The 22,594-nt window shown below is 35.5% G+C and overlaps 1 protein-coding gene across 3 annotated transcripts in view; it reads right to left on the bottom strand.

Moving 5' to 3' along the window:
- The window catches only part of Grm8 (glutamate receptor, metabotropic 8), a 703,494-nt gene that overhangs the window by 4,121 nt on the left and 676,779 nt on the right, over positions 1-22,594 (bottom strand). For 2 of the 3 annotated variants that reach the window (XM_013019941.1, XM_013019943.1), the window contains one exon: positions 1,012-1,258. In XM_013019941.1, coding sequence (XP_012875395.1) covers positions 1,012-1,258 — 247 coding nt within the window. Of the gene's footprint in view, positions 1-956; positions 1,259-22,594 lie in introns of all 3 variants that reach the window. The other variant, XM_013019942.1, reaches the window with a different exon arrangement.

The raw sequence follows: 22,594 nt of genomic DNA, 5'->3' as shown, positions 1-22,594 counted from the left end.
CTTCCAGGTTGGCTCTCTCTATGAGATATTCCACTGTCTGACCACTCACCTCAAAAATCTTAATACAAGGGAAGTTATTGAACGTGGTGAAACCTTTGAATGGCAACAGGAGTAATTAAACCACAGAAATCCAACTCTGATTCTTCCACATTTAGTGTCAAAATTATACCAAAATGAGAAATATAGTCTGTTGAATAATTCTGGGAGGAAGGTAATTTTTATTTTAGCAGCCTTCTGTTATTTTACAACATACATCTTTAACCTATTTGCTGTTCTGCTGCAGATATCAAGATGTACTTAATCAAACAGTTAAGCTGCACGAGATTAGCCTGAGTATCATTGTGATGCTTTATGTGCTGTTCCTGAAATATACCCTAGAGAAGAGGAAGTTATATGAAGAAAACAAAAATGTTGGTGGTCATGGAAAGGATTTTCTTTCAAGGTTATTAGGCTTGCAGAAAATAGGACTAATTGTCATTGTGTTTCCAAGAAATCAAGGGATGCCAGGAGGAGGAAAGATGCAATTACTAAAACTTAACTAAAACACATTGGCTATTTTTCTCATTCTCAAAAGGGCAAATATCATGTCATTTTTTGTTCACGTAAGATTTCTTATAATCGATTCTAGCAATATTGCTAAATGATTGCAATTATCAGGAACATCCAATATTGAACTCTTCAAAAGTTGAGTAGTTTCTATGTGTCTGATAGAATGTAATAAATGGAAAAGCTTCCTAAACCGCAAGTCTATAATGCATGCAAAGAAAGATCTGAGTGCCATCCATTGTAAAAGAGATTTGTGGGGCATGGTTATGCTCTGAAGAATAGTCACTCATCCTGCAATCATCTGGCTCTCTCACTAAATGGTTTTGACAGTCTTAAAGTGCATGGGTACGTAATTCCCCTGCGACCATGTGGCACAGTCCCCAAGGCTAGTAGAAGATCGTTCAACGTACATCTATTAGGAAGTGCTCCCGCTCTTGACCATCTGAAAGTCTACAGATGACTTACTGTTGGTTTCAAGACTCTCACAGAGTTCGCTTTTCACTTCACCATTTGGTCTGTCATTTCCCTTTTGGATCAGTTTGCTTTGCATGGTGGCAGCTGTCACCACAGCCTTGAAGCTTCTCTTACGTTTTTGAACGTTCTGCTCTGGATGAAAAATTATAATATAAACCTTGGGCATATAGAGCATTCCCAGAGATACTGAAGCACTGAGACTCATGGACACAGTAAGAGTTGTCGTCTGGATGTACATCTGAGGGAAGGAAAAGAAGAGAGAATCATGGTTGTTAAATCTGCCTAGTAGAAGGTAAATCAAATAACATGGCATTTTATAAAATTATTCCAGCTTTTCTGCTAAGATGCATTCAAATGTACTTATTGAAATTGCCTTTAACTATAGTAAACATCCCAACTTGCAAAGAAAGATGAGTAAATTTCTATTTTTTTAATGAAATCTGATTGCTGAAAACAAATTCACAAAAACAAACAAGCTGATGGAGCCAAATTTCCTTTTCAGATTATAATCTGAAAAAAATAAACTCCATAAGAAAAGGACCAAGACCAGTATAAGAAGAAATTATTGCTTTTTGCCATAAAAGCCTTTCTTAGGAGATACCTGTGGGCAAGTGGCATTCTTTCAGTATTATTTACCCCAGAAAGTAAATTACAAACATGAAAAATAAGAGTGAGAATGAGGCATTGTACAATATCATTCTTCCACACCACTTCCTGAATAATGCATTGTTTGTATCTCCATATTGTTCTTTAATTTCAACAATCAAACATGATAAATCACAAGCAGGCTGTAAGGGTATGATTTAAACAGCCCTTCTAAACTAGGCTTCCAGAGATTTCTCAATGATCACATCATATCAAAATGAATGTCGGTGCAATGACCAAATATATAAGAACACCTCCCTGTAAAAATTGAGATATATAGTCTAGGGAGTGAGTCCTGGTACACACATCTTGAAAATCCTCCCTGTGCTCATTTCCTGTTCACCCTCCCCCCAACTCCCAAATGAACTGGAAGATCTCTCTGGAAAAATTTTCTTTCTACAGATGATACATTAAGAAGTTAAAAAAATAATGCCACTTGTTTTTATTTTTCCTTATGGTATGGAAGAAGATATAGCAGTACCTAAAAGCAAAAAAAATGTGGATATCCTTCTGCTTTCATGTCCTGAGTTCATACAGTATTGAAAAATATTCAGAAAGATGAATTCATAGATTCCCCACTCATGTTTCTTTTTCGTAAGTTAGATGTTTGCTTTTAACAGATGGTAAAGCTTCAAGAAGTTTCTAAACCATTAAGAGAGCATCAGGAAGTCAAATTAACACTGTTCTCATCTGTGAAATTATACTATGTCAATTTCTGTGTTTACTTATCAATTCATCTACTAATAATGTTTTCCTTACCTGAGACCCTACTGTTAATATGGGAATATCTTTCAACAAAGTGACACAGAATTGGATTGTTTCAAATGGCACCTCACTTATGAAATTCTCTCTGGCAAATATTATCTTAATTATACTAGTTATTACTCCTAAGTATTAAGATATTAAAATGAATAAAGTGGAATACTTTTTCATGTCTACATATGTAATTATGTTTATATTAACTTCATGTTATTTATAAGAATCTATGTGTGGTTCATGACATTATAATCACAGAAAAATGCTTCTTAACTTTAGGTATATGAAGATCTTCAGGAATTTGATTTACAGAAATCACATCAACATGGTTTCCATAGCCTCTCATTCTGTAAATTGGGTCTTAGTAATGGCTACCATACCACATTCATGACATTGTGACTATAAAACAAAGTGCTGAGATGTAAACCTGAGATTCTTGGTTTAGTTGATGAGTGCTAGCTAGCATCAATAGAGACCTGCTTTAAGGACACTCCTTGGCAAAGTGAGGAATATTAACCTGGACAGTACTAAAGATTTTGCTGGAATTAAGATTCCAATGAGGTGCATTTATGTACCTTTAAACCATGTTACTCTCCTTAATTTTTGGTGTCCACTTGGAAGCAACCTATAATTATGAAAACTCCTAAGCTTCTCGTGAGTTAGTCTTTGAATTCCTACTTATTTTTCAAGCTAGCATTGTTAAAAAATAACTCTGCAGAAAATGAAAAGCAGAGAGAGAATACTGAAGAAAAATGTGGCAAAGTTCAAGCCACACACATAAATATTGCAAACATACTTGAATAGGTAGACATCAGATTCAGCTCCACCAGACCTTGCTATGCCAATTTAGCCCACAAAAATAAATAAGTAAATAAACACACAAATAAATAAATAAAATCTACAGATCAAAAAGCCATGAAATGATCAGAGCATCCATAGTGATTGGTTGAATTTCTTAGTGTGTTTTTGTTTTGTTATAATGCGCAAAGTGAAGCTAAATAGCATGTAAATACCTTTATAGTTAAAGAAATATTGTAACTTTACTCTGCCATCAATAATATAAGTGATAATTTTCTCTCCTTCTCTGGGAGCACCTCTGAAATACATAGTAAATTTAAACTTGCTAAATATTAGACATAAAGAAGATTTCAGAATGCAAGCTTCCTCATTAAGTGCATTACTGTGGTTTTTCTTTTTGGCAAGTCTACTCAGAAAAAGACATAATAAACATAGACTAAAGAATTAAATAGCACTATGCTTAGTGTACCAAGCTCTCGATTAGACATTAGAGTTCCAAATTACACCAGAATGTTCATCTTAATTATGTGCTCTCTTAACACAGCTTTTGAGGAAAAAAAGCAATATGAGTTTAACACAAATCTACACAAAATTGTACTTTAAAATAACTCTCACAGAGCCTTGGACTCTGAATGGACTGAGTGGATGAACTTCATCTTTCACTACCTAATAAACAGGTAAGTCATCCAGGTCAGAACCACCATGACCTCAGAGTAAAATTAATAAAGAAATAAAAGTGCTACTTATAGAAAGGGTGAAAGAGGGTGAATATAGTAAAAATACACAATGTACACATGTAAAAATTAAACAAGGAAGCTTGTTGAGCAAGGCTTGACAAAGAGAGAGAGGGTAAGGAAAAGGGAGAAAGGATGTGAGCTCAATCAAGGTACATGGTGTGCATCTATTGCCATGTTGAAATGAAACTGCCTTATGCAACTAATTGATGCTAATTAGAAATTAGTGGGGAAAAGGATGATATGGTATAATTGTTTGAAAAAATGATCTCAACAAAAGCACTAAATACTCTCATTCAGGAGAAGTTTAAGCCATATTATCATGGATTATAGAATTTAAAATATCATCCATATTGAAAAGGAATAGAGAGTTTATAACCACTGCTGGGTAAAGAAACATTGGTTCTAAAAACCAAAAATTATTTGGATTTCTGTACACCTAAAAACAATTCTAATTATTTTCCATGCCAGGAACAAGCAGGTTTTTGTAACAGTCCAAGGGTGTGGATTCCAGCACCTCCTCCTTTATAGTTATTTTTAAATATAAATACTTGGGACTTAAACATAAGAAAATCAACAAACCAATCAATCAAGCTACAATTCACACTGTCAGAATCTTCCCTGGTATTTAGACAATGTTTGATTTTATTTTCCTCTCCATTTTTTAAAATCTGTACAGTTGAGGGAGAGTAATAGTTTTCTCACAAAGAAATTATAGAGGAGATTAATATGTCCTCAAAAATGTCTTATATGCACAAAAGAAGCACAAAGAGATGTTAATCAAGTATCTTCCAGATTTACTGATTTACTGAAGTGGTGATAGCTATCTAGAAAGCCATTGTAATCACACTTGGAACTAGGTAGACTAAGTTTTGGTTCACACACCAAGTCTGTTTGTTAATGTCAAGGCTATACCCATTTGGGGGCTACCTTCCTAGAACTACACGGCAGCTCTCTTTCTCAATGATGCAAGTCTTCAGAATGCACATAAATCCATCAAGAGATACTGATCATGGTATTAGCAGTGTTGATGATCATCTTTTTCTAATTTTCTCTTATTTGCCTCCCCTGCCTCCATCACTCCAAAATACCCATGAATAGAGGAAAAGAGGCTATATTCTTCTACATCTACTAATGGCCTATCTTTTCTCTTTGGCCTCCACAACTCAGGCATATTTTGTATGTGAAGAGGTCAGGAGCACTGACGCAGATTTAAGCAATTTCTGGATAAGCTGTAGAAAAGAGCACAGTGGGATACACAAAGAGGACAAATTTTTCAGGCCTCATTATAGCTCCCTCTTCACTCCCTGAATGCATCATTTGTATACAGCCAGGGGCATCTGTCATCAAAATACCAGGAAGAATGAGGATGGAGCTATCTGAACACAAACCTGGTGATGTTTATAATCCTCTTGAAGAAAAAGGCAATCTGTTTTGCTAACGTGCAAAGCAGCTCAATGTCATGTGAAAAGAAACAGATTCATGATTTATTCCCAAATATTTCTGCTTTGCTTTGGATGGTTTAATCTCATGCTTACACTCTAGCCAGGGAGGCTCCATTTGGCTATTCTGCACACTCTCTGAGCAGCTATCCTTACATCTTGCCTCTTTCTGCTTCTGTCATTTATCTCCTCATCACTGCATCTACCAAAGTGGCACCTGCATTGAAAAATAGATTTTTCTTCTGACTAAGGAGAGCTTCAAGCCAATGGACTTCAGAAATGTTATTTATTATTAGAGGTTACTTTTAAAAGTGATGTTGCAGAAAACCCTAGAGTGGCTTGTGGATAGTAAAATGCCCCACATCAACCCATCATGAAATAATTCCAACCTTAGCTAAACTTTCTTCAACAGCAGTAACATCAAAAGGAACCATTAGGATATTCTGACTGAGTCTGTACACTACAGAACTAGCATCAAACTCATAGTATTTTACTGTTGTTTCAGTTCTGTTTGGTTGACATTTCTTCCTAGTTTTCCCTGAGTTAATTCAATGTGACCTCTACATTGAAATACTTAAGAGCTTGGTTCCTGGACACCTATCCACCTATCCATTTATTCATCTATCCATAAGTGGTACAATCTTGCACAACACATTTGGAATCTTGACCATACACCAGGATCAGCTCTCTACACAAGATTCTGTTCTCAGAAGGAGCTTCTATTGGTTTTAAAGCTTAGGAATTCATAATATATTTGGAGTGAAAACATTTACATTTTCGTTTTTCATTAAGTCCTACAAATTATGCAGCTGATCCTTTTAAAAACCATTCACTTGCTGACAGGTTCCAGACTTCTCTGGAGACATTCAAGTACCATCTGTGTAGCTCTCCTGGATGTCTGACAGCAAATAAAACATACTAGGGCCTGTGATTATTCCTTTCTTTGCCCTAAAATTTGTTCTTGATAGTGAACCTCTGCCATTTATCCCATCTTTCCAGTTCTTGGGACCATCAATCTTGAAGTTGAACTTGACTATTTTGAACACACTTCCACCCTACCTATGACAAAATCCTGTTGATTGTATCTTCAAAGTGTCTTCTGACAGGTTATTTTTCATTGGTTCCACTGGTATTACATTGCTCAGAGCCACTATCGACTTCCATTGGACTGTCACTGTAGCTGTCTTACTGATGTCACTTGCTCTGCCTTTTTTATCTTTTGTCTAGTAAACTGATTAATCCTAACAAAGAAGCTAGTATAATCCTATTATTCATGAATCAGGTTAGGGCCCTTTTGTTCTCAAAACTCTGCAGTGTCTTCTCTATGGTAGTCTTACAACAACCTTATATCTTCTGAACTCACCTGGCTTTATTCTTCCCCTTACTTATCCTCTTCCATCCACACTAACAAATCCTGGAAGACCCATGCCTCAGCTTTCAGGTTTTTATATTTGGTGTTACTGTTCCTTCACTTCCTTAAGGCCTTTCTTGAAATAGTCTTTCTCTGTGATACCTTTCCTGAACACAATGTTGAAAATTGTAATGCTCATCCCCTCCATCAGTATTCCCTGCTTTATTTCTCTTCTTAACATCTAACATTTCCATAGCCAAAGTCTGTATATTTTATTATTTAACATATATATTATCAATTTCTCTTCATCTGGATAAAAATTCCACAGGTAGAGGGATTTTTAACTGTGGGGTGTATGTGTGTGTGTGTGTGTTTACTGCTTTGAGCTCAGCACCTTCACTACTGTCTGGGTGACATTTCATTTTCTGTATCGTGATTTGGTGTGGAGTTAGGCATTTAAATGAAATAACTTGCATAAGTCCAAGCAGGAAACAGTCAGATAGATAATAAATTAAAAAGTGTAAGAACATTGAGGGGGCATTTCCTGTCAATTGAACTCTAGGCTGTGACAGAAACCAAATCATGAACAGATAATCTTGGAACTCTTCTAAATTGTAACTAAGACAATATTGGACCCTTTTGCTACCACTTTTTCAGGGATATAAAGTGAAAGTTAATGTTATCCTCTCTGGGAAAGTGAGATGGTAGGCTCCCCACTTTGGGAGGTCTTATCCCTACTCAATAGATTAACTGAGGTTTAGACTATTTCTAAACTTCCCCAGACCAGACTGAAAGGATTTAATAAGATAACATGCATAAATCACTGCCAAAAAGACTGGTCCCGTTTAATTAAGAAACAATAGTCATTATTGACAGTAACCTTAATCTTGTTCTTTCATTCTCTATACTACAAGCACTGCTTTCACAAAATAGCTTCACAGTTTTTTTTGGGGGGGGAGCTATTTTTATAAGAATTACACAAAAATACAAGCAAAAATATGTGTTTGTAAAAAAGAAATGTAAAGAACTATCTTCTCTGCTTGTGGGAAAATCATATTTAAAGGACAGACAAATTTAACTTTGGGAAGAATCACTATCGTGAGTGATGATGTGTCTCTGTCAGAAAAAATCACAGTGTTGTGAACCCATCAGCAGGTCAGAGATGCTACAGTGTGTTTTCATCACAGAAATGGAACGGAGTTTGCTGTGATCCATTTACTGATTCATCACATCCCCTTTGGCCCGGATCTGAGGTTTTCAAAAAGAACAGTTAAATGAAAGTCTGGAAATAAAGAAGGAAGAGGGAGGACGCATGACTGGGATGATTCACTCAGGAGTTCTGAATCCTTAACCTTGAACTTGTTGTAATGGTGGTAACCAACTACAGAGAGTACTGAGCATTAATCAGCACGTAGAGAATCAACATTGTCAAGGACAGGGAAGGGCATCTTTTATGCTGACATTACAACTTGAAGTCAAGATCTAGACACTGGCCCTTAGCTTTTTCACTCACTGCTGGTGTTCTACCACTTGAGCCATAGCTCCACTTCTGGATTAAAGTGTGTGTGTGTGTGTGTGTGTGTGTGTCCACACACATGGTATGGTTAATTGGAGATAAGAGTTTCATAGCCTTTCCGGCCTAATTTTACTATGAACCATGATTCTCTGATTTCAGCCTCTGTAGATAGGATTGACAAATGAGAGTTACCAGAGTCCAATGGAAAGGAAAGTTTTAAGGAAGCTCAATTTGTTGCTGAGCATAGTGGTATAAATCTATAATATAAGTACAGGCCGGGCTAAGGTCAAGGTCAGCTGATGGCCAACTTAGGCTTCAGAGCTAGAACTTGTCTCATAAAAAATTCTTTTTTTTGTTTTTGTCAGTTGTGGGGCTTGAACTCTGGGCCTGGGTGCTGTCCCTCAGCTCTTCAGTTCTAGGTTAGCACTCTACCACTTGAGCCACAGTGCCACTCCAGCTTTTTCTGTTTATGTGGTGCTGGGGAATCAAAGCCAGGGCGTCAAGCATGTGAGGCAAGTACTTACCACTAAGCCACCTTCCCAGCCCCACACAAAAAATTATTCTATAGAAAGTGGGAAGGGATGGTAAGGGGAAACAAAAGAGGCACCAATGCTTGATAAGAAATGTACTCATTACCTTGCCCATGTAATTGTAACCCCTTTGTACAGTATTTTCACAATTAAAAAAAAAGAAAGAACAATACATATTAGATTTTTAATGATTGGTTACAGTTAAATACAAATAATATTTAACATTTACCTTACTAATTAATTAAATTTTATTAAATATTGAAAGTGTTTTAAAATATAGCATCATTAAATAAAATGGTCTTTAATTTTCAAATACTCTATGTGAAAACAACAAGAATTATCCAGTGGGATATACAAATAAGTGATACATTCACATAACTATTGGACATCAACATTGTAAGTGTTTATTATTATCTTCTTCTTTACCAGAATTTTCCTCCACATTTTCCTCATGGCTTCTACTTTTAGCCCTTTATGATTTCATTGTACCACATTTAGAACTGAAAATGAAAATAATAGGACTGTCCTTAATTTATATGATTTTAATAATATCAAAGTATGACAAACTGAATATTTACATAAATAGAACTAATAAACAAAGGCTTAATTTGATGTAGAAAGAAGAAAAAAGGAATTTTTTTTAAACAAAATTTATATTGGGATAATATATAATATTATATATATATTTTTTTTTTTGGGTCCCCTTGTGGGGCCTGAACTCTGGGCCTGGGCGCTGTCCCTCAGCTCTTCAGCTCAAGGCTAGTGCTCTACCACTTGAGCCACAGCGCCACTTCCGGCTTTTTTCTTTTTGCTTATGTGGTGCTGAGGAATCGAACCCAGGGCCTCGAGCATGCAAGGCAAGCGCTCTACCACTGAGCCACCTTCCCAGCCCCAATATTATATATTTATATATGTGCCATATATATATGTCTGTGTGTCTGTGTATATGCAGGTATATATCTATATATGTGTACATACATAGCAGCCAGTGCAAAAAGAAAATATCTTAAGTCTTTGATCATTATTTGGAGATAGAAGCTTTTCTGGAATTTAAATTTGGGGAGAAATTTATTCCTTAGATTGCATTATTTAAGGAAATTTGATAAGAATGATATGGGTTCAATGACAGTTTTTAGAAAGATGGTACATTATTGTAATTTTTAGAAAACAATTTCTAAAGCAAAATAATTAGATTAGTAACTTAGTGCTGGTCATGTTGTGGAATATAAAGTACTATAAATTCTATGCTATTTCCTGATGATCTTCGTTAACACAGAAGAGACCACAGAGAAATTCCCACTAAAACTTGTATTTTGACCTCAGTAGCTCTTAATGTGACTGTGTTTGAAGATGGGGTCTTTAAAAGATAACGGACTACAAGTAAGGCTTCTGTGCTCACTGTAACAATGTTAGCATTACAAAGAAATTAGAGATGTACACAAAGAAGGACACACAGGGAGAGGATGACCACTTAAAATTCTGAAAGCATCCTTACAACAAAACATTTCTAATGACAAGTCAGACTCTAAAGAAAATAGATTTTTCTTGTGACTGCCACCTGAACTGTGGTACTTTCTTGTGACAATTCAAGCAAACATGTAGAATCAAAGTCACTCAGGAACTCTGGAAGTCCTGTGATTATGAGTGCTATGTGGTTAAACAAAACGACTTTCCATTTATAAAATTCCCATGTTAATTACCAACACCACAACATTATTTATAGTGCAAAGGTCCTGCTCTTCAGTTGAATGATGAAATAGACTCATATGGATTGCATAGAGATAAAAATCATATGGACGGACATATGAATAAAATTATTGTCTTGAATTCCACAAGCCCACTTACTGACAGAAATTTGGAACATAAACTATTGTAATTTGGAGGATAAATGTGATGCTATTAATAAAACTATATTCCTAAGAGTATGGGTATATGATAATAAAAATAAATTATTCCATTGGTAAATCTGATAACTCAAGTTTATAATACATTAAAACTGAATGGTTTGGTTTTCAGAATAATTACCACTCAGTGAAACTTTGAATTGCTGCCAAAGAAATATCACTCAATATTCTTTCTTGTGTTATGGAAAAAATATATCCTATACTTTTCCCTTTCATTATTTTAACTAAGAAATCTTATATATATTTAACAGTTTCCCAAGGAGAAAATAAAAGATAGGCATAGTAAATACAGAAGAAGATTGTGGTAAGAAGAGAACAGTCTACTTAGATAGGTGCATCACATTCCATAGGGTGGGACAGATTCCAGGGGTACCTGCCCCAGCCATGCAAGATTCAGAATAAATATAGTTAGGTGTTTTTGACCAAGTTTCAACCAATGTGCTGTGAACAAAATGATAATAGTCATATGTGTTTCAGAGACCTCATTATAGGAGAAGAATATGTTCCCTTTCCCTAAAATAAACTTTCTTTTTAGCTGATTCTACATTTATGATAATGAGAATGGCAAAGCTATTGGATGGAGAAAATAGAGGTTTCTGAATCATTGCATAGAAGAGATTTTTCAGTCAGCCAGAAAACACCACAGACTCTTGTTGTAGGAGAAAGGAATAAAGTTGTATGCTCAACACATGCCTTGCTTCCCCGATGACAGAGTAGTAGGCTGTAACAGGAAACAATGAAGGTGCCATATCCTTCCATGGATTGTAATGAATGACCTTGTTCACATCATTAACATGTTTTAACAAAGTGCCTAGTCTGTCATCTATAAACCCAAGACATTACCATTTATTCCCAGATTCAGCGACCCTGGCCTTTGGTAAGTGAAAGTACCACACTGTATTTCCTATTAAAATTTCAAGGAGGGCAGGGCGCTTGTGGCTCATGCCTAAAATCCTAGCAACTCAGGAAGCTGAGATCTGAGGATCAAGGTTCAAAGCCAGCCCGGGCAGGAAAGCCTGTGAGACTCATCTCTAATTAACCACCAGAAGACCAGAAGTGGCGCTGTGGCTAAAGTGGTAGAGCACTCACCTTGAGCTGAAGAGCCAGGGACAGTGCCCAGGCCCAGAGTTCAATCCCCCACCACACACACACCCACAAAATTCAATGAGGAACCATTCCATGTAGGCTTCAGGGCCTGAGGGAGTTGATCAGAAATGAAGTCTACAGAACTCAGCATTTCCAAAAAGAAGTCAGGCTGTCAGATACATGGTATAGACCCCCAAGTCCATGGTTCTGCACTGTGCCTGAAGTACAGCTATCTCTTTTGACCTTGGTTGGAGCCAAGATCAAACAATTGTTGCTCAAACAATCTGAGTCTCTGAATCTCTAAGAAAAAAACAAAATAAAGCAAATGAAATAACTGTCCTTGATAAATCTTCCCTTGTGAAGTATACATTATCCAATTTCCAACAGGTCTTATTTCTTTAACTTGAATGTTGACACATCCTGATTCTTTCTTCCATCAAAATGTTCTTCTGTATCTTTGTCATCTTTTGAATCCCTATTGTACATCTTGCCCCTATTCTCAAATATTTCCTCTCGGTCTTGACAATAGAACGTCATATTTTTGCTATTGTCATATAGCTTTCAGATCTCACTATGGTAAAGAGCTTTTTTTCCTCATTCTATGCATTCTGGAATTCCTCATGTGCTATGGCTTAGAAAATGTGTTTTGAGCAAATGAAACGTATTTCACACCTGAGCCTAAGTGGTTAGTATCAATGAATGAATGGTGCTTGACCCTTTACTCCTGTAAAGAAAATGGATAGCAGTTTCAGGACACTCCAGCAGTGAGACATCACCCTAATATACAATGAAGTCTAGAAAGGTTACATTATTGTTTGGCCACTGTATTTAGGATTATCATACCAACAAAAACTTGTAAAGACAAAAATAACACATCAGTTTAATCCAGATGAAATAATAGTCTACTGAGAAAGTATGAGAGCTAAAGTTAATAGCTTAATTTTACCACACCTAGATTTGGTAATTCTAGGGCAATAAGTCAATTGTTCTGAGTCTTGTTCTTCATATGTAAAATGGGAAAGATTTAATCCTGACCTGATAAACTCACAAGGTTAGTTGTGAATAATAACTAAAAAGGTGTTTTTTAAGTATTAAAATAACATATAACAACTGTTAAGTGTTAATATTATTCAGTATCAATATCTTCACTTGGGTGTTTATGCCTTGAGCTTTTCTGTCAGACAGAAGGGATTTAGGAAAAGTAACTTTGGTGAAACTTCTTCCCACTAAGTGTTGATTGGAGGCAGGAAGGCTGTAACAGACAAACCCAAGCCAAAAGACTTAAAGGTACTGCTCATGTCAGCATGTTGGGACCTGATCCAGTTAGGAATCTAGACACTTCTAGTCAGAGTAGAGAAAGTGAAAATCCTTGGCTTTATGGATGACATCAAAAGTCCAAAGACATAGAAAAACACAAAGAGAACTCCTAAAAACATAAGGCAACAGTGAACTAAGCATATCGCAGTTTATTATGTAGCAGCCTTTTATAAGCACTTTCTATGCGTTCTCATCTTACCACAATTCTGCAGGTAGCACTGTGTTTTCCCCATTTTTCAGATAAAGATAGAGAGGAGTAGAAATCTGGGGCAACTTATCTGAAGACATAAGACAGATAAAGGCCAAAGTTGTGTTTTGCACTGCTCATCTGGCTCCAGAGTCTGTGTTCTTCCATTGTCTAGTCCAATAAGTCTTTGGCTCTGCCATTTCTTTTTTTAATTTTAGTTCATTGTAAAGATGCTGTACAGAGGGGTTACAGTTACATGAGTAAGGCAATGAGTGCATTTCTTGTGGAGCATGGTTACTCCCTCCTTTGTTGTTCTCCCACTATCCCTTCCCTCCTTCACTTCCCTCCTTCCCCCTCACTGAAGTTGTAAAGTTCATTTCCAATATACTGTCTTGTGCTTATCACTATTGCAATGGGCCATCCTGTGTCCTTGTTTCAGTGTTTTGTTATTCCCATTCCCATCCCCTAATTAGACAAATGTATATACAAGATGTAGGGTACCAAGAATCAAGTACAGTGACAACAGGGATATACCATAGGGGAAGAACATACAAAGGAAAAAAAATCACATAATACGTTAAAAACAACAGAAATTATAGAATTATTCAGTGTAGGCAAGATGGGAATCTGTCTATAATGGAAAAATGGGCAAAAGGAATTTGGCATGTATAATACAATACTATTCATGAACAAAAAGGAACTATTCCTCTGTGCAACAATCAATAAAACTCGGATACAAGCCCATTGCTATTTCGCAAATCCTTCCTTATTTGGCTTAGCTTGCATTGTCAACTATGAAAGTGTTACTTTGCAAATGTGCTCCACTTTCTTATTCATCCCTCCTGTCACTGGCTATGTCCAGAAAGCTGAATTTCAGCCTTATTAAAATCTAACTCGTTGCTTCTTCAAGAGCTGTCCCTGCCAGAATATTCAAACTTAGATTTGTTCTAGGACAGTTTTCAGTTGTTAATGATGAGCTTCAACTAGCCTTTTTGGCAACTTGCTACACTACCAGGCTGTCCTTGTCAATTCACTATTCCATCCTTGAAGTACACGACTAACTCACATCTCTTCAGAAGGCTGCAATGACCACTCTTTATACTGTTATCCCAGAACTCCCACTTCCAACTTCACTATGAAAACAGAAAAAAAGATTTCACTATTAAAACAGAAAAGAAGAACTATAAGCTTTCATACAACTTCCAGTAACCTACTGGTTTCAATAATCACTGGGGCAGTTTTTGCTCCTGTGGATACGTGAAGACAGCCCAATACTCGCACATAATCACACTGCTCTGAAAGGTTCTCTTCTCCTCTCCCAATTGTTTTCATTTCTTCTGAATTAGTCTCATCACTACCATATTCCATCATATGGTAAAGTTTTTAGTGACTTCAGTGCTTTCCAGCATTAAAAAATCTCAATCTTCATGAATTCATAGTAAAATTCAGTGACATTTTGTCCATATTTGCTGAACACACTGATTTCTATCCATCATTTCCTGAATCTACTCCAGTTAGGCTTTTACTCCATACCTTTGTAAAAATGGCTGTCAAGCTTACCAATGGGTTATCAAATTGGCATGAACTTGGAGGTTCTCTCAGCAATGTCTCTCAGCTGATTTCTAAGATAACTTGGAATACTTTACTTTTTCTACATTCCAAAGTTAAACACTGGACTTGCAAAGGAGATTTAAACAGTGTTCAGTAATATATTATTTATAATCCTCCTTTATATGGATATATATATATATATAATTAAAATAATCCTATACCCTCATCAGCTATTACCAATATAAGGACAGGTCCTTATATACAAATCAATAAACATGAGACACCCTGTTAACAGAACAAACAATTTAAACCACTCAAATATGTAAATAGATAAGAAAAATCATTTGACAAATTTCAACATTCTTTCCCGCTAAAAAAAATTCTGAACAAATTAGACAGAAAATTCCTCAATAACAAGTCCACAGATAACTTCATACTGAAAGCTTTTCTAAGATCTGGAACAAGATAATCGTGTCAACTATAAATAGTTCTACTCAATATAGAATATTTCCAGCTCCCTGTAGCCATTAGCAGTAACTTCCCACAGTGCTCTACCCTCAGGCCTAGGTGACTAACAAATATTGATTAGTCAGAAAAAGAAAACTGATTTTATAGTGGAAAATAAAAAAAACAGAAAAAAGCATATTAACTCAATTAACAGAGGTAACTTATAAGCCATGAAGCACGTCGGTGTATGTTATTACAAGTGATGTAATACACAGACCTGAACTGATAAAATAAGATAACTTTATTTATGCAATAACATCCCTAAAATAGTACTTTGAATGTAATTAACAGAAAAGTGATGCACCTTTTAGAAAATAAATGATTTATACTATACAATTTTTCCAAGGTCATGAGAATTGAAGAAAGCCAAACAGCCTGTCTCAAGATCAAAGGACAAGGGAAGTTTGATGGCTAAAGGCAATAAAATCCTAAATGAGACACTAAGCTACAGCTAGTTATCAAGCGAGTAATTTCACTTAATATATTAATGCATCAGTTTGTATTTCCTTAGTTTTGATCACTCTACTATTTTAGGTTCCATCATTTTTAACATTCGAGGAAGCTGACAGCAGGAAGGCCTATGGGAAGTACTGGTTTTACTTTCACTGCAGTTGTATAAGTCTAAAATTTGCTGAAATTGAAACAGAAGAAAACACTCTTCACAACTTGGCAAATAACTTAAACACACATTTCTGCAAAGCCAAAACGTAACCCCTCTGTACATCACTTTTAGTTTATATCTGATAGGATGGCAAGTGCTCTCATTTGGATATCCCCAACAAACTCCTTTTGAAGTCAAATCCCCAGTATTTGGTATGAAGTAAGACTCTTAAGAGATGACTGGGTCATGAGGGCCCTTTTTGCATGAATGGATAAAAACATACATGGATTTCGGATGAATGAGCTATTTCATTTAACACTGGGCCTTTGGCTGCCTCTGGCAGATACCACCAGGTGCTGGCATCAGGCACTTAAACTTTCAAAACTGTGAGCAAAATAAACCCTAATAAATCCTTTTTAAAAGTGTATTTATTGTTATTGTAAAGGTGATGTACAGAGGGGTTACAGATACAGGTCAGATAAAAGGTACATTTCCTTTTGAACAATGAGACCCCTTCCCTTATTCTCTCCCAATGTTTCCCTCCTGTCTCCACAAGTTGTACAGTTCCTTTTCAACATAGTGTCTAGTGAGTACCACTGCCACATATATTCGCCCTTTGTTCCACCACTTCTGCACCCCTTGCCCTTCATAAAGAGTCTTATCTCAGATATTCTGCTATAACATCAGAGAATGTGCTATTTACAATTTAAAAGAAATACACAAAATAATGCTGGTTGTAAAAGATGTTAGAGAAACTAGAACCATTATCTAGCAATTTCAGTTATGAATATCTATCGCCCAAAATTTAACGAAAGATTTTACGAAAGAGATATTTTAGGTCCTTGTTCATAGAATATTATTCCCAATAACTAAGGCATGAAAGAAGTCAAAACATCCCATTTAGAATAGATAAACAAAATTCAACAATCTATGCAATAGACTATTATTCAGCCTTAAAAAGGAATGAAATTCTGACACACATTCCAAAAAGGATGAACTTGGTATACATTATGCTGAATGAAAGAAGCAATCTGCAAAATGAATGCACATGATTTCCTTCTATAAGGCAGCTGGAGTAATCAGAATCATAAAGACAAAACCGAATGGTAGATGCCAGGATACAGGGAGAAGGTAGAATGATGAGATTTTGTCTAATGGATAGACTTTTAGTCAAGAATGCAGAAGAGCTCTGAGGAATAGATTGATACATATATTCAGTATCACCGAACTATTACCATACAACAATTAAGAAGGTAAGTTTTAATCTATGCATATTCTACAACCATAAAAGTAGCAGAAAAATTTGGAGAAAAGTGATGACCAAAGAGAGATATTTATGAGTTTACAGGGGTGTTTATAGGTTTTACCTGGTAACTACCATATAAAGTTTATGAAATTATGTTGCCAACTTTAGTTTCAAACTTTTCAGAGATTTCACAGTAAATATACATGTATACATATTATACACATAATTACACATTACATATGCATACACATTATATACATATACACATGTATGTTTGTATTCACATATTTAAATGTAGTATTTATGCATATATCTGTATACATTATATATTTATACATATGTGTTAATACAAAGAAACAAAATTTAGTTTTTAAATACAAAGAAACAAAATTTAGCTTTAGTAAAAATTTTTATATCCTTTAAATTCTTTCTTTCCTCCATTTCTCCCCTTTATTCCCTTCTTTTTCTTTCCTTTCTTCTTTCCAACTTCCCCACTTCTTTCCTTCCGGTGCTAATCATGACCCAGTAAGCAGATTTTATGATCTACTGAGGAACTTACTGAAACCTCTAATGTGGCACTCTTCAGAATTAGATAAACAAAATTAGACTGGCACTGAGAGTTAATAAGTACAACTTGTTAACTGCATTATCAAAATTTCACTCTCCAAAACCTTTCCAACCCAGACCTGACCATCAGCTACCACAATTTTTATTACAGGTACTTTAGAATAGAGCTCTGCTTCGATAATAATTACCCCATCAGAAAGCTTCAATTTGTAAAGCATTTAGTTCTTTAGTGCTCATGACGTAAATGTCACAGTTCAAGTACTTGATGGAGAAAAATATTAAATGAAGTGCACTTGTTTTGAAGATAATTTCATTTAACATCGCTAAAGCGGGGCATAATTAAGTTACTCTGTCATAGAAAATGATGGAGGCTTTAAATAAGTAACAGCTGGGTACCCCTGTGATGGAGCAACTGCAGAAAGCCCTTGGCAAGGACAGCTGTGCAAACCCAAACCACGCAGTATGCTAATAGACGTGAATCATGACTAAGGAATGAGCTGGATGGAAATGACAGCTAAGCAGCCAAACAATCAAACAAGTCTTGTAGCCCTTCCCATGCATTTCAGCAGTATTAATATGGAGAAACATTAAGAAGCTTATTTATCATGCCTACAGTCAAGTGATTTTCCTATGTCTATAAGGGGTTAGTCATTACAGACCAATGAGCATATTTGTTTCTATTATAAGCTGTACTTAAAATAAGAAATTAAGTTCCACGTATTCATTACTTTAATATTAGCATGGCAATTTTTAAAGTTCTGCTGATGTTTTACTCCAAAGCAATCTGATTTTCCTTTTCTTAAAAATTTTTTTTCATAGGTGATTAACTAATTTTGCCAGCACCATTTACTGAAGAGGCTGTCTTTCTTCCATTCTATTTTTTTAGCTCCCTTATGGAAAATTAGGTGGCTATAGGTCTGTGGGTTCATTTCTGGGTTTTCAATTCTATTCCATTGGTCTTCAGTTCTGTTCTTGTGCCAGTACCAAGCTGTTTTGACTACTATGGCTTTGTAGTAGAGTTAGAAATTTGGTATTGCTAGTTCTCCAGCACTATTCTGTCTGTTAAGGATCATTTTTGCCATTTGGGTCTTTAATTGTTCCATATGAATTTTTGGATTGCTTCATTGAAGAATGAAGTTGGAATATTGATAAGTATTGTATTGAATTTATAGATAGCCTTGGGAAGTATTGCCATTTTCACAATGTTGACCCTTCTGATCCAGAGCATGGGAGGTTTTTCCACTTCCTAAATTCTGCTTTGATTTCTTTTTTTTTCAGGTTTTTAAAGTTTTCATCATAGAGGTCCTTCACTTCTTTAGTTAATTCCTTGGTATTTTATTTGGCTATTACGAATGGAGTTGCTTTCCTGATTTAAGCGGCACTCTTCTCATTGTTGGCATACAGAAAAGCCATTGATTTTTGAGGGTTAATTTTATACCGAGCTACTTTGCCAAAATTTCGAATCAGCTTGAGTAATTTGGGAGTGAAGTCCATGGGATTCTTTAAATACAAGACCATATCACCTGCAAAGAGGGAGAGTTTTACTTCAGCTTTCCCTATTTGGATCCCCTTTATGTTTGCATCTTGTCTTATTGCTGTAGCTAGGCATTCTAACACTAAATTGAAGAGAAGTGGAGAGAGTGGACATCGTTGTCTTGTTCCTGAGTTTAGAGGAAATGGTTTTAGCTTTTCACCATTAAAGTATAATGCTGGCTGTAAAGTTTGTCATATACAGCCTTTATTGTATTGAGGAATGTTCCATGGATTCCTAGTTTTTCCATACCCTTCATCATAAAGGGGTGTTGGACCTTACAAATGCTTTTTCTGCATCTATTGAGATAACCATGTGTTTCTTATCCTTGCTCTTGTTGATGTGATGAATTATATTAATTGATTTGCATATATTGAACCAGCTTTGCATCCGAACTGAATCCTGTTCTATCATAGTGTATGATTTTTTTGATGAATTGTTGAAGTCGATTGGCCAGAATTTTGTTGAGAAGTTTGCATCGATGTTCATGAAATAAATGGGCCTATAGTTGTCTTTCTTCCTGCACCAGAATCAACTCCAAATGGATCAAAGACCTCGGAGTCAAACCAGACACCCTGAAAACAGGAAGGAATAGGAGAAACCCTAGGTCTCCTTGGCACAGGCTAAAATTTTCTTAATAGAGACCCAGAAGCACAACAAATCAAAGAAAGGTTGGACTAAGGGGATTCCATGAAGCTTCAGAGTTTCTGCATGGTAAAGGACATAGCTAGCAAGATCAATAGAAAGCCCATGGATTGGGAGAAGATCTTCACTAGCCGTATAACAGAGAAGGGTCTCATATCTAAAATATACTTGAAACTTAAAACATTAAATCCCCCAACAAAAAGTCCTCAAAGAAACAACTGCCCAATAAATAAGTGGGCTAAAGACTTAAAGAGAAACTTCTCTGAAGAGGAAATAAGAATGGGCAATAGACACATGAAGAAATGCTTAACCTTTCTAGCCATAAAAGAAATGCAAATCAAAACAACATTGAGATTCTACCTCACCCCAGTTAGAATGGCTATAATCAAGAACTCTAATAACAACAAATGCTGGAGGGGATGTGGCCAGAGGAACCCTGTGGCCCTGTTGGTGGAAGTGTAAACTTGTTCAACCACTTTGGAAAGCAGTATGGAGGTTCCTCAAAAGACTCCACATAGAGCTCCCCTATGACCCAGCAATCCCACTTTGGGGCATTAACCCAAATGATCACAAACAAGACCATACTAAAGCTACCAGCACAACTATATTTATTGTAGCATTATTTACCATAACTAAAATATGGAAGCAACCTAGATGCTCTTCAGTAGATGAATGGATCAAGGAAATGTGGTATATATATGTATATACACAATGAAATTCTATGCCTCCTTCAGAAAGAATGATATTGCCCCATTTGTTAGAAAATGGAAAGACTTGGAAAAATTATATTAAGTGAAGTAAGCCAGACCCAAAGAAACATAGGTCCCATGGTTTCCCTATTTGCAATAACTAGTGTATGTCTGGGACAAGCAGAAAAGGTCAAAATCCATGTACATATGACCAGATAAGATGAAGTTAAGTGAAATGAACCCCAAGATAGGGACACAAGTCGTTTTTTTCTTTCTATTGTTTCTAACATATTTATAATGTACCATGTGATTTTTTTGTTTCTTTGTATGTTCCTCCCCCACGGTATAACCCCTGTTTTCACTGTATTTGATGTCAGTGGCTTGAATCTTGTATATACATTTCTCTAATTTGGGGAGAGGAAGGGGAAAACAAAATGCTTAAATAGTGATAAAGGTTAACCCATTGTAACAATTAGATGCACAAGATACTATGTTGAAAAACCACCTTTACAATTTAGGCAGGGTGTGTGTGGGGGAGGATGGGGGTGTGTGGAGGTGGGAGGAAAGGGATGGAAGGGGAAAAACAAAGGAAGAGGTAAAAATACTTGATAGGAAATCTACTCATTACCTTGCCCATGTAACTGTAACCCCTCTGTACAGTATTTTTACAATAGAAAGTATAAGTTTTGATGAGTAGCTTTGCAACAACGACTTGAAAATGGTAAAAGTGATCTCTGTAAAACAAATGTTACTATTAAAATATTAAGTAATTGATTCTCTTTTTGGAAAGTTGAGTATGTTTGTGTTCACATAAATCTATTGTGTTTTTTCCAGAGTCTTACTTTATTTGAGTGAATTTGATCAATATACTTATTTTGCTTGTTGGTTTATCAGAATTGTTTGAAAGTTAAATTGGTGGCCTTTCTGACCTGAGGTATTTTAAAATACTTACCTGCCCATATCTATATTCATGAAATTTAAATTAAAAAGCCAATAAATTTCCACCATATACTTGGCAGAAATACATTTACTCTGTAGTCAGAGAGCTTAATAGCTACTAGAAAAATAAAGAAGCAAAAATATGTGAAAATAATAATTTGCCAAGTGATAAAAGCTGTACAATAAGTCACAGAAGTAACAAATTTACCAGATTAAGAGTTCAGTTATAATTTCTTAAGATGTGTTCTCTGATTTAATTCTCAGACATAATTCATAAAAAAGCAAATGAAAAATCAAATAAAAGACAAGAAGGGCTCTCCAGGCAAGAGAAACTGGATGAACTAAGATATAAGAGCACAGAATAACAAAGCAGTGTGTGGTTTGGGTCCTTATAAATAATGATTTCAGTATGTAAAATGTGGAATAGTGTTTAGAAAATAAACTCTAAAAGCTTCTTCATAAGGGCCATGATAGGAAATATTAAGGAAGGTTGAAGTGCTTGGTCTTTGAGGAAATTTAAAGAATTGCAATCACAGCTCTAAAACAGTCTGGGATCAAGGGAGATCACACAGAAGACTCAAAAAAATCTTCAGTCCTCATAGACTCTCAGATTAGCAGTTATCAACTTCTTTGGTCCCTTCTCCACCTTACAAATGATTAAGAATAGTTGCATGCTTGGGATTATGTAAGTTACATGTGCTCTTATTTGCCATATTTGAAATTAAAGCCAAACTTAACTATTTCCATATAAATTCATTTTAAAGTAATGGTAGAAAAGCCACTGTGTATGATTTAAATGACAGCTTTATGCAAAATGTATTTTTCAAAGCAAAATATTATTAAACAGTAATATTTTTTGTTTCGAAAATATTTGTCATTCCTAAGATTAATACACAATCATTGAATCCTGATATTTTCACCTAAATTCAATGTATAAATTGTTTGGATTAAAGTATGTAATGAAAACTCAGTCTCCAAATAATGTAATTGGAAAATGAAGGAGTATTATAATAACCTTTTCCAATAATTGTA

Source organism: Dipodomys ordii, unplaced genomic scaffold (assembly GCF_000151885.1).
Source record: "Dipodomys ordii isolate 6190 unplaced genomic scaffold, Dord_2.0 Scaffold48, whole genome shotgun sequence".
NCBI classification, from domain to species: Eukaryota; Metazoa; Chordata; class Mammalia; order Rodentia; family Heteromyidae; genus Dipodomys; species Dipodomys ordii.
The sequence above is the reverse complement of the archived record's forward strand: the minus strand, read 5'-3'. Positions and strand labels throughout refer to the sequence as shown.